General features: G+C 41.0%; 1 protein-coding gene across 1 annotated transcript in view; it reads right to left on the bottom strand.

Moving 5' to 3' along the window:
* Positions 1-13,151, bottom strand: part of KIF16B (kinesin family member 16B) — a gene marked incomplete at its 5' end in the record, with an annotated part of 299,847 nt that overhangs the window by 139,076 nt on the left and 147,620 nt on the right. Inside the window, 2 exon segments of the mRNA XM_027770001.1 lie at positions 5,322-5,410; positions 7,177-7,259. Coding sequence (XP_027625802.1) covers positions 5,322-5,410; positions 7,177-7,259 — 172 coding nt within the window.

Genomic DNA, 13,151 nt, shown 5'->3' with positions numbered 1-13,151 from the left:
GGAAAGACACCTGGTCTCCATAAGCTTTGAGGACAAGTGGATTCCTATGAATTAGGGTTATCACACAGATTATCGCTGTTTGGAGGTGATCTCAATGACAATAAACATTTCCACCAAAAGTCAGAGAGCCTCTGGTTGGCTAAATCACCTAGCTTGCTACAGCATGGCTACACAAATGGGGCCTGGTATCCATCCCTAAGCACTTCAACTTGCACCATTCCCTTCCAATCTGATCTCCCAGAGAACAGAATACTTAAGATCACAGTTCTTGGAGGCCAGCACATGGTGTAGTGGTTAAGGCGCTGGACTCCCACCATAGCCGACTGTGGTTTGAGTCCTACACCTGGTGGCTTGTTTTCTCACTTTCCCTTTCTCTCTCTCTCTGGTCAAAATTTAAAAAATAATAAACAATGACAAATAAAATTAAATAATTAATTAATCAGGGGCCGGGGGGGGGGGCGGGGGGGATGGTTAACAGCTCTTTGCCCTGAACCATCCATGGCTTCGCCTTCATTCTAAAATACATTCCCATTCCTGCGGGGACTGCATCCGACACTTACAAACTTTGCACATGCAGCAAACCTTCAATAAATACACTCTGACCTGCTGAAACAACTTGGTCCATCTTGATAAACTAGCACACTCTTCTGTCTAAGCAGCTTACTATCTAGATTTAAGCAACTATTTAGTGAGGGACCAAGTATTAAGCATATTTCTTTCAATGTTCTTCCAGTTTATCACATAGTGCTTAATTTAGGCTGAGGGTATTTATGCCCATAACATCGAAAACAGTATAAACAGCATGACTATAGCTTTAATTCTCCCTCGTTTTGCCAAGTTGCTAGAGCAGACAACTTCACAACAAGGTGCCTGCTTCCCATAAATCAGAGTAGGCAATTTTTCTCCAATTATGTTTTAATTCATGAGCAATCATTCTCTGCAGCAGGTGGCAAGATGACGGGGGCTGGAAGCCAGGGAGAAAGGAGGTTTGATGAAGTATTAAGTAATTTTTTATTTGAGATTGTACCAATGAGCATTGCTGGGGTAGCAGGGACAAATCGTGGCTGATAACTGAGGCCAGATAGGCAGGATAAATAATGGTACTATCAGACTCACTGAGAACTATCTCGTGGTCCAGTGGTAATTCAATCAAAAACAGGTTGTTTCTCACCTGAATTCTCTGATTGACTTGGCCTAATTCTCCATTTCATCAGGAGGTCCTCCACCTTTGTCTAGAAATCTTGAACATGACCTTCAGATGACTCTACTAACTGCAGTGGTATCTAGGTCTTGACCTCTACTTCAAAATGCATTCCTCTACATAATAAACATGTTCCAAGTATTCCATACTTCGGATACCTAGGCCCAGAAAATTAAAGGGTTTCCCAAAAGAAACCAGGAATCTTACTAAAATTTCATTCCTAATTTGTTAGGTCAATTTTTATGAAGCATGTTATGTAACTGACACTCTAAAAAAAAGAAATGAGTAAAACAAGACCCTGACCTTAAAAACAAAAACAAACAAACAAACAGACACTTGCAATCTCGTATCAGAGACACACACACAAGCTGAATTCTTACCCAACTACCAGCCCAAGCCTGACCTGGCTTCCCCACTTTAGGAAATGGTAAGGCACATGCCCTAGTAGTTTAAACCTGAAACCTAGAATCACCTTTGGTACCTTGATTGCACCTTACTCTATCTCTAAAGCCAATACCCAGATTGAAGCCACCATTGTCTTCTACTTGCATTAAGAAAACATTGGGTTGCTGGAAAGTCATGATGTATTTTTGCATAGGCAAATACATGACTTTCCCGACAACCTAATAGCTGTTAAATGACCTTTTCTTCTATGCCACACTGTCCAAAGACATGCATCATAATTTTGTGGTAAGCACATCCGATTCCTCTCCTGCTAGCAGCCTTCTGGCGACTTCTGAATGCTCAGAAAACAGTGGCCCCTGTGGCCTGACACTAGCTGGCTCTGGACTATCCTACAGAGCTCTTCTCCTTGCTCATTGCACTCCATCCACTCTGCACCTCTTTCCGTTGCTCGTTTTGAAGCCACTGCACTTGCTTTCACTCTGCCTGGAATACCTCCATTCTCCCCTTTCTGTGTTACATGTGTCATCTTCTCTCCATGCAAGTCTTAAAGCAAACATCTCCTTCAACTCTCCAATTAAGAAGTCTCCATCAAGCACTGCCCCAAGACATTATATTTCATTTCATTTTCACTTCCTGGGTTTACTTTTAAGTTATCTGTTGACTGCTTCTCTCTTCCAACTGGCTTGTAAACTGACCTTGTCAGTATTATTAGCGACTCTGTCCATGTCCTAGAATCATGCCTCGTTCACGGTAGGCTCTCAGAAAGGATTTGCTGGTAGGTGAATGCACATTACAAAGAAGACTAAAATGAGGAAGGCAAAAATAGAGCAATGTATAGTGAAGAAGGGACATTTATTTTTGATTAGGAGAAAGTAAATTGGGGCTACCTTCCAGAGGAGAGACTCTTTGTACCACACCTTCGAGGATGAGCAGGTGTCAATGCAAAAACACATCCCAGGCTCCGGAAATAGCAAGGAAGAGCCTCTAAGGCACAGGCTCGTCCAGGCATGTCTGTCCAATAAGAACAATACCTGAGCTGGCAGGTGCCCAGGACAAGAGGAGGAACACATGCCAGATGAACACAGAGGGCAGAGAGCCCAAGCAACATGGTAAGGGGTTGGAGCTGTATTTTCGAAAATATGTAAAATCACTGAAAAATTGGAGAATGAAAACTGGTATACTCTGGCTCACATTTTATAAACACCAAGAAAAACTATTTTAACTTAAAAGCTAACAACACAAAATGGTCTCACTTTTAAAGGGATTACATATTCTGTATTTTAGGAAGAAAAAAGACTTTAACCCCACGTGTATAGGCATGGGAAAGAAGAACCCACAGGTGGTGATCCTGTCTCTCAGAGGAAAGGCCCACTTCAGACCACTTTCTGGTTCTCTAAGACATTAAAGAGCCCCATTAAGTTCCAAATGCTTTCAGATTAAGGCATCATTGCCACTGAGGTAAATAATAGAGGAACCTCGACTCCAGGCTTGAAACTGCATCCTAGCTGGGAGACAGATCCAAGCAAGCTCTTTGTATCACAGAGCAGTTCATTAGACAAACAGTATTTAATAGACAGGTCTGATTATTAAAACTGAAGTTAACCATAAAGACCTGCACATTACATGAAACTTAAATATATGAAGGGCTTAATTTCAGTCCCCATAAAAGGCAGTTGCTAAAACTACTGGAAGGAATTAAAGACCTACACTAAAATGTGCCTTTTGAAGACTTGATCATTAAGTTGCTCTGAGAGTGTTGTCACGTTTTAGGGGTCTTATTGAGATGGCTCAATTCAAGACAATGATTTAAAAAGCACATTCCTCAATAACCATGTAACAACACGGAAACGCTAAATAGGTACAACAAAGGTTGATATAAGAAAGTAAACTGTTTTGCTACCAGAAGTTCTAGAAGGAAACATTTAGATGTGTCAGATCTGGGCTTCGCCTTGCTGGCCCACAAAGAGAGGAGTCTAGGGGTCAGACAGAGGTGTAGCGGTAAAAGTGAGGGCTCTGCGAAGCCGACCCATCTAGGAATGATCCAGGTTGAACCTGGTTACTGTCCTGAGTGAGCCAGGTACGCATGAGCCCATAATCTGGGGCTGCCACAGGTCAGAGGTGGATCACAGCATCCATACTCTGTTGGGGGTGCTCTCTCACACATGAAATAAATAAATGAAATAAAATCCAAAGAAATAAAAGAAAATAAGGAAACTATTGGATCTTTGGAACAGTTATGATGCATTTTTCTATGTTTTTCTTTTTTTTTTTTTTTTTTGAGAGGTTTTTTTCTATAGGGCTTGTGCACTCGCCGTAAAGACAGAGAGAGATAGAGAGACAGAAAGTGAGAAATCACCCCCCAGGGCAGGTGGCCATGCTGCAATCCCTTCTCCTCCATTCTCCTCTTGGGATCTTGGGCATGCATGCACACACACCTGGCGTGAGTTTAAGCCACTGAGTCTGGGACTCAAACCGCGGTCAGCTATACGGAAGTCCAGCAACATAGCCGTGGCGACAACTGCTGGTTCCTCTATGTTTTTCTATGCAAAAACGTGTCATGACTTTTCCGACGACCCAACAGAAATGTGATCAAGGTCCCTCTTATAACAGTGAAGAAAATCTTCATGGGTGTCTGCTTTCCACAAACCAGAGTACTGATAGGAGCTGAGAGAGGAAACTGGTTTGAGCACGGGGCTCTGTATTTGAGAAGTGCTGCCTCAAGGGGCAACTGAGCAAGAAAACTGGCCTCTAGGTCTGAATTGGAACCCAGCAAAAGGTAAGGCAGGAAGTAACATGGTTAGATAGGGAATCAGATCGCCCCGGAGGAATGCTACAGCTCTAACTATAAAGCTGCAGGTGAGCGAATGTATGTATATCTCGCTGTGGGTAAAATGAGGGTAGGGTGTTATAGGAATGAAAAAGTAAGGGAGGTAAGGTGCTAGCACAGGGGCTGGTGTTCAGTAACTAATAAATAGATGACAGTTGTAGGAGATGTTCTTATACTTTTATCTCACTTATTTCACTATTAGAATGACCTCCATTATTTTGCTTGATATTTTCCTGGTAAGAAAGTTAAAAGTATACCTCACAAAACTGAAAAGGACCTAAATGTTCTTTTACTCTGTTCCCTATTTTCAAGGATTTTTGTTGCCACTTCATCTTACTGATGAAGTCACTAAACACTTCAGCAGTTACAGTGCCTGGCTGAGGTCACCCCACGCCTAAATCCACTGAAAATACTATCATTTGTGTCCTTAGTGGTCCACTAGTGTTTGGAAGTAGTGAGAATAATTTCCTGAGCTACTATATGCCCCATGAATCAAGGCTGCCATTGTTGTTTAGAAATAATTAATAAAACCAGATATAAAAGTAGATAAGCCAAAGGGATCGTGTACGGAGTAATCAAAATGCCAACTCTAAAATATTAGATGGTTAGGTCAATGACAATGCAGCTTCTAACAAACCTTACTAATGCTTATGCTGTTAGGCAAAAACTCAAAGCACAATGCCATTTATGTTGTAATTATAACTAAGTAAAATTATGGACATATAGATAGCAAGGACTGGGAAGGCACTTGGAAGATGACTCCAGCTGGGTTGATAAGGAGCCATGGTTGCAGAAATTTTATTTCTATTCAGTGACTCTAATGGAGTTGGCACCGTAAAGATCACAATGGTGGTAACCGCAGGGAAGGAGCTGCTGCTGTTCACTCACCCCGGGTTATACAACATGACGGCAGACAGGTTCTCGCAGGACTTGGAGAGGTCGGTCATGGACAAGCTGAAGGAGGACAGAAGGCCACTCTAAGAGCAGACACAGGGCAGAGCGGTTACCTTAGCAGAGGAGAGGAGGCCATGGCTCTGGACACACTGCTTTCAACTTGTGAATGACAAAGGTGCACAGCCCAATTAATACACAAAACCACTCATCTTGGTGAGCGGCCTTTGGGGCAAGAGTACAAAGATTGCAGTACACCCTGGCACATTTCAGGACCCGGAAATTCCCCAGGAAGCCCATGGCCCGGGAGGTCTCCCAAGCCAGGCTGCATTCAAGTCAACCGTGAGGGTCATGACGTCTTTGTCACCCTCCTCATCCCTGGCAGGCAGCAATCTCCTGTTCTCAGCATCACTCCCATGCACTGCCCAGTGATAAAGAAAAAGAGGTGAAGGGAAACCAAAGAAGGAAGCACTGGATCTATCTGTTTCCATGGAAAGCTACTGGCAAACAAGTTTCTTCCCTCTGTTCCTCTGAAACTGTGGACCAAAATGGACCCTCTAGAGAGACCCTGGGCTGGTACAGATAAGAGGCTTCACAAGCTGGAAAGAGCCTCCCTGGAGAAGGCTGGGCTTGCAGCTTTGGGGTTATTTTCCATCTAAGGCACTGCAATCTCAAGCAGTCTTTAAAAATATAGGCTGTGCTGAGGGGTTGTGTAACTCAGTGGTGAGACTACAGGCTCCCGGTCTGCAGGTCAGTTCTGACCACAGACTAAGTTAGGGAGGTCTATTGTAGCCTGTGTCTCATTCCCGTCAACTGCAACATGAATATACAAGCAGTTTCTGCAGAGACAAAAGGGGCACAAAAAAATGTAAAGTTTAGCAATGTGGACAGTTCCTGGCTCTCAGAAGTGTTAGCTGTAGTATTTACTGTCATCAGTCCAAGGGCCTAGCACAATGTCCCTAGAGTTCTTTCCCTCTTATTCCTTTCCTTCTTTCTCTGGTCCTCAGCCTGCTTCCTCCATTCAACACATACAGTACCCTGTAGATGTACCCCATCCAATCAAGCTGAAGTCTCCCAACTGTCCAGAACTCATCCCTGCTCTGTTTTAAGTCTCAATCAAAAATCTACTTCATTGTGGCTGAAAAAACTGAGTGGACTTTCGGATGAAATCAATACTAACTCCTAAAATAGGAGGTCATCGAGAAAGTCATGACTCATTTTCTTTTTTTTTTGAGAGATTTTTGCTATAGGGCGTGTGCGCTTGCCAGACAGACAGAGACAGAGAGACAGAAAGCGAGAAATCACCCCCCAGGGGGGATGGCCACGCCGCAATCCCTTCTCCTCCATTCTCCTCTCGGGATCTTGGGCATGCATGCATACGTGCCCAGAGTGAGTTTTAAGCCACCGGGTCCGGGACGCGAACCGCGGCTGACTACATGGGAGTCCAGCGACATAGCCATTATGCTAACTGCTGGTCCTATGACATATTTTTCTATGCAAAAATGTAGCATGACTTTCCTGAAGACCCAATAGGTGCTGACAAGTAAAAGTCACTCTCAACTCAATTTAAAAATGATGTCTGATTCACTAAGGGGAAGAGTAGAAGATTGAAGGGAAAGGCCTAGAAGGAACAATGTCTCATTATCTACTACAGACTTCACTCTCTTGCCCTCCTACTTCCTTAGTTTAACATCTGCTGGGAAGTAAACTCCCTAGAATTGATTCAGGTAACAGAACTACTTTTTGGGTAGTTTTGTACTCCTGTAAGTCTAACTGTTAGAACCAGAGTAGATACCACCCTACCCCCTACCCCTAAATCAGAGGACTCTTTTAGAGATGTCATACCCCTTACCTTCCTCTTCTCTCTGAGCTTGGCAGCTTCCTTTGGGTGGTTAAAGCGAAACATATTGGTCCTTCCCAAAAGTATCACAGCTCCTGAAAACACAAAAACAGTAACGAGCTTACAATAACCAATAGGTCATAACTGGCAACATCATAACATGGGATTCTACAGCTGCACTATAATTTCCAATGCATGACAGAATAATAAAGGAAAGCTTTGTCTCAAAAGTCTGTTTACAGGACCCAAATTTAAATCTGCAGGTACTTATATTCTCACAGCTGCATGACACAATGCTCATGATACTCTAGGCAGAAGTGAAGCAGGTGAGTATTACAACATACCGTGAGATTTAAAACTTAATATACAATTAGACTTCTGATTGTTTGAAAGAAAAAAATAGTTCTCTAAAGAGATTGTGTAACATCAAGCAAAGCATATGGTCACAAATTTGGGAAATTTTTATTAATGCCAATAAAAGTGGAAAAATTGAAATCTCATAGAAAAATGCTTTCCTAAGAAAACATGGTGGATTAGGACAACTGAAGATTTTCTGCCCAGATTTCACCCTCCTGATCCCTTCCTCCCCACCCCACCCCCGATCTAGCCAGGCTCAGATTAATCCTCAATTTCCACTGAATTTGCTACACAAAGAGAGAAAAATGGTACTACTTAAAGATTGCCGGTCACCTCCTCCTATATGCCTCTGAATGCTCAGATTTAACTCCAAAAACTAGAGAAAAAACATAATCTATCAGATGACCAGAAACCACTGCAGAGGCACAAGAAATATGAGAAACCAAGTAAATACCTCTCCCCTAAGGAAAAAGAATAACTCCTCATCTTCCACAGCCAATACAAGGGATCTTGTGAAAATATCAGATAAAGAATTTAAAATATTCTGGGGACCAGCAGTTAGCGTAATGGTTATGTCGCTGAACTCCCATGTAGTCGACCGTGGTTTGAGTCCCGGACCTAGCGGCTTCAACTCACGCCAGGTGTGTGTGCATGCTTGCCCAAGATCCCGAGAAGAGAATGGAGGAAAAGGGACTGTGGCATGGCCATCCCCCCTGAGGGGTGATTTCTCACTTTCTGTCTCTCTGTCTCTCTCTGTCTTTCTGGCCAGTGCAAGCACCCTATAGCAGAAATCTCTAAAGAAAAAAAAGAAAATTTAAAATATTCATAGTGACAAAGCTAACAGAGAGGCAAGAGAAGAGAGACAACAAACTCCAGAAGACGCACGAGAAAAGAGACAACTAGTTCCAGGAAGTGAGGAACTTCTTGCACAATCTAAGAGAGAAAACATAAAAAAGAATCAAATAGAATTGTTAGAGATGAAGGCTGCAATACAGGAAATCAAAACTTCCCCTGAAAGTTTAAAAAGCAGATGAGATCATGCAGAAGATTGAATATTGGATGCAGAAGACAGAACCTCAGACCTAGAAAAATTCACCAAAAAGACTGAGAAAATAATTCCCCAAAATGAGAATACTAGATGAGTAATACTAGATACCATTAAATGCCCAAGCATCCAGATAATCAGTATCCCAGAAGGTGAGGAAACTAAAAGGGCATTGATATACTATTCCATGAAATCCTAGAAGAAAACTTTCCAGAATTAGAGAGGTACTCAAATATCCAGACCTAAGAAATGCAAAGGACTCCACATAAAATCAACCCAAGAAGATCTCCAAGGCACATCATAGCCAGATTAACCAAAACTACAAGATATTAAAATTAAAATTGGCAAGAGAGAAAAGTCAAGTTACTTTCAAATATTATCTTATCAGGTTAACATCAGACCTCTCACTGAAAACAATGCAAGCAAGGAAAGAATGGGAAAATATATTCATAGTGTTAAGTGAAAAACAAATTCAACCAAGAATACTATACCCTGTAAGATTATGCTTCACATGGGGGAAAAAAAAAAAAAAGACAAAAACATTCTCAGATAAATAAAACCTGAAAGAATTTACCAACACTAGAACAGCCCTCCAAGAAGTGCTGAAGGGAGTGCTAACAGGAAAACTGGAGTCAGATACACAGAAGAGTACAAGAAACAACCAAGACAATGCCCAGCCTAATGGTAGGGAAAAGTTCGGAGTTCAATGTTAACTTCCAAATTTTAAATGGAAAGATCAGACCACAGTACTACTGCAAATTCAATGGAAGAGAGATTAATTACATAAATCTGAAGTGAAACAGAATTTTTATTTTACTTTAAACTAAAATATTACTGATTTTTTTTCTGATGCTTTGTTTTCCAGATTTAAAGATTTTTGTCTTCTCTTTAAATTAATAGTTTCACCTACCTACTATTTAAACTAAATCCTAACCATTTTCCTGGCTTTAAGTCTTAAGCAAAATTCTCTTAACATTTGTTTTATTTTGATCTATTAAAACTAAAACTGTTTTTTCTTGAAATTAAAAAATGCATGAGAAATACCTATTTAATGATTATAGTAAGCTATATAGTCCCAGCTAGATGCTACTTTATAGTATGTTTACTTTACTGAGGTTTACGCCTAAAGTCAGATATGTATTCATAGATATGTGTATATCAGCTGTGGTTGTCATTGAAATATTTTAGATTAATTAAGATATTTAGTGAATTTTAAAAATGTGGGGGAAAGAAGACATCAAAAACAAGTGTAGATAACAGAGACAATGTGGAGGAGGGTGAGAGGTAGAGAATCAAAGGGGGAAAATATTTTAACAAAATAAGCAAAATATATAAGAAACAAGAAATGGAAAAGTATTTGTTGATGATAACACATATGGTAATGTCTTTGAGCCAATATACAGTGTATTCTGGATGGAAAAATCTCATTTTGTATACTATAATGATGTACAGTGAATGAAAGTAAATATATAAATTTATTTAAGAAAAAGAAAATATCGTGATTGGGTCAGGAGATAGCATGGTAGTTAAGGCACTAGACTTCCACATGGCCAACCGTGGTGGCTTGCTTTCTTACTTTAAATCTCTCTCTCTCTCTCTCTGAGCACATACTATCCTATAACAAATTATAATAATAAGTAAAATATTTTAAAAAGAAATTGGTAAGCACAGATTACTATTACAGTCTATGAAAAGACTTCAAAATCTCTGGAAAGGAAGAATCAATGTACAAGTTTATTTTACTGCTGAGAAATTTTGAAATCCATGCATGTTTTCATTATACCTTTTTTTTTCCATGACCATTTTGAAGTCTTTTCAAGTAAATACTAGCCAGTAAACACTGGCATTTGGAGCCAGCTCGTGGCCTGAAGGTTAAGGTGGCAGATTATATTGAAAGTGTTTTATATCAAAACCCTGTTAAAATTTAAATGGCCACATTACACAAGCTCCTGAGGCCAGGGATGCAGCACGAAAATGTCACACTCTGCAAGGCTGACCCATGTGGGAATGCTGTGGGTTCATGACCAGAGACCTCCTTAAGTACTCTGAGAGCACATGTGCACATGATCTGGGGCTGGTAAGGGCTGGGAGAGGGATCATGGCATGGAGATGCTGCAGCTCTGTCTGTCTGCCTTTCTCCTTTATTTACTCAGAATAAAAAAAGAGGGAGAAAGGGAGGAAGGAAAGAAAGAAGGCTCGCTCCATTTGATTGACTAGAGTTCTCCTTATTCAGAAAACAACTGTACAAAGACCAAAGGAATTCAAGGCAATACACACGGAAGACAAAGTCTCTGTCGAGAAGGGGGAGTCAAGTAAATTTCAGCTCACTTAAACAAACAAACAAACAAACAAACTCTTTCTAAGTTCAGAGCTGTCTAATGGTAACATAGGTGCCACAAGAGAAAGTGAGCTTGTCACCGGAGGCATGTAAGAGAAGCAATGCTGATAAAGGGACTGAATATCCTATATGATTCTACCCATGCCTGAGAACCTAAGATGCCTCAAGATAGATCCCCATGTTCAGTTTTGCCCTAAAGATAAGAACACATACTGGAAGTCAACACTGAAGGATGACACGTGTGTGGCTAAATGTCCATGTGGTGAGTACAGGCCAGAATAGCTAGAAAGAGATATTTGCAGCAAGGACCCAAGCTGGGCCTTACTGGATATCCAGAAGACAAGAGGACATATTCCATGGGTTGTAATGCCAGGGAGAGGCCAGGAGAATGTCCTGCGAAGTCTGAGACAAGGGTGAGTCAAGTTTACCCCAAATACAGAAGGCTAGAACCAGCAGCAAATACTAGCATTGAGGGCCAACTCATGGCCTGGTGGTTAAGATGGAAGATTCCCACTTGACCAATTGGAGTGTGAGTCCCAGACCTGCCAGCTTTAGGCACATGTCAGGTGCATGTGCTTGAGTTCCTGAGATCTGGAAGGGAAGGAGAAATGAAGAAGGGGTTTTGGTGTGACCATTCCCCATAGAAGGTGTTTTCTCACTTTCTCTCCCTTTCTCTCTGTCTCTCTCTGCAAGTGCATGGGTCTGCTGGCAAATTAAAACAAAACAAAACTGACATTTGAAAGACAAAAAAGAGACAGACTCTAAAAACCTAGAGGACCAGAATAGAGAGTTTTGACCAGGGGTCACAAACTGGAAGCCATAAAAAAATTCAGTGCAGAGATTATTTTATCTATACTATATACAGTTCCAAAAATAAAAATATTTAGTTGTCAACAGTCAACCTGGAGATTCCACATAAAATCACAGTTTCTTTTCAGCACACCCTCAGAAATTGTATCACTATCAATAGATCATTGTTGCCATGTAGCAAAAATCCCTGAGCTGCTGGTAGCTATCTCCTTTGAACAGGGCAGGGCATATGACACTGGTTGACCACAATCGCCAGCCTCTCACTGGGTAACATCCTCACCTGGACCCTGCAGAGCTATTCTGGAATGTCAAGTTGGTATATCCACCTGCCTAGTCAACGTACTGTCTTGATTATCTCAAAAGAATTTCAAGTTCATTATAGTTGAAATCCAACTGGTTTAGATCATCTTCACAGGGAGCAACTGAGGAGTTGGTTGTAGGACTGCCATTATTTAGCAGAAATGGAATCAATGAAAAAAGGAAGAGAAGACAATTTTTAGGAGACCTAGAAGAGCAGACCTAGAAGGGCAGCAGTGGGTATTAGCCACTCTACATCCGCTTATCCCTCTTATTTAAAACTGCATTTGTATCTTTCCCAATTATAGAAAGACACCATTACCATAATTAAGAACGGTGTTTCTCCTGGCTTTTATGACTAGGACTCGGAGCTGTGTGCCACAAAGAAAGTCTAAGCTAAGCAGCCATGTCTAGGGTATATGTATATTTAATGCTCTAGAAGTTACATTAGAGATTAATAAGGCAATTGCTTTCCAGGTGTTAATTACATTTAATCCAATTCTTTTTTTCCCCTTTTAATCAAAAGCCCAGCCGTGAAAGTTGAAATTGCTAAAATATGTTAATGAAACAACAGAACAGTATTTCAGAGACATATTTCAAATTGTATTAAATCATTGAAAATAATCTTGCCACTCATGGTATTTGCATGAAATACACATAAAAAGCCCTTTAAGGAGTTACAAAAGAAAGCAGAACTACCCATGACAACTGACGGTTCTCCATCTAAATAATGTGTGGTCATGCCTGGTATGTACAAGGGGCTCCTTTAGGGCTGTTTCTTTTCTTTTCCTCTACTGTGCACCTTTCCTCAACAAACCTACTAAATTAAGCAATTTGCTTCATTTTTATCCTATGCCACTGTTCACTCATTCTGTAAGTACTTAACGAATATTTTGTGCTTATCACTGTGATAAAACCGAGGATACAGAGCTAAACAAGGCACACTTATGCCTTACCTATGGAACCTAAAACACAAGTAGGATAGAGTAGTAAGTAATCAAATAACCCCACAAATAAATGTGAGGATGTAACTGAAGGAGAGAAACTGTGCCAGGGACTAAAAGAATGATAAAGAAGGGCGGGGGGGGGGGGGGTTAGTAGGGAAGGTTAAGGAAGAACTCCCTGAGGGGGTTGATGCTT

This window comes from Tupaia chinensis, unplaced genomic scaffold (genome assembly GCF_000334495.1).
Source record: "Tupaia chinensis unplaced genomic scaffold, TupChi_1.0 Scaffold000101_1, whole genome shotgun sequence".
In the NCBI taxonomy this organism is placed as follows: domain Eukaryota; kingdom Metazoa; phylum Chordata; class Mammalia; order Scandentia; family Tupaiidae; genus Tupaia; species Tupaia belangeri.
This window is presented reverse-complemented; position numbering and strand designations above follow the sequence as displayed.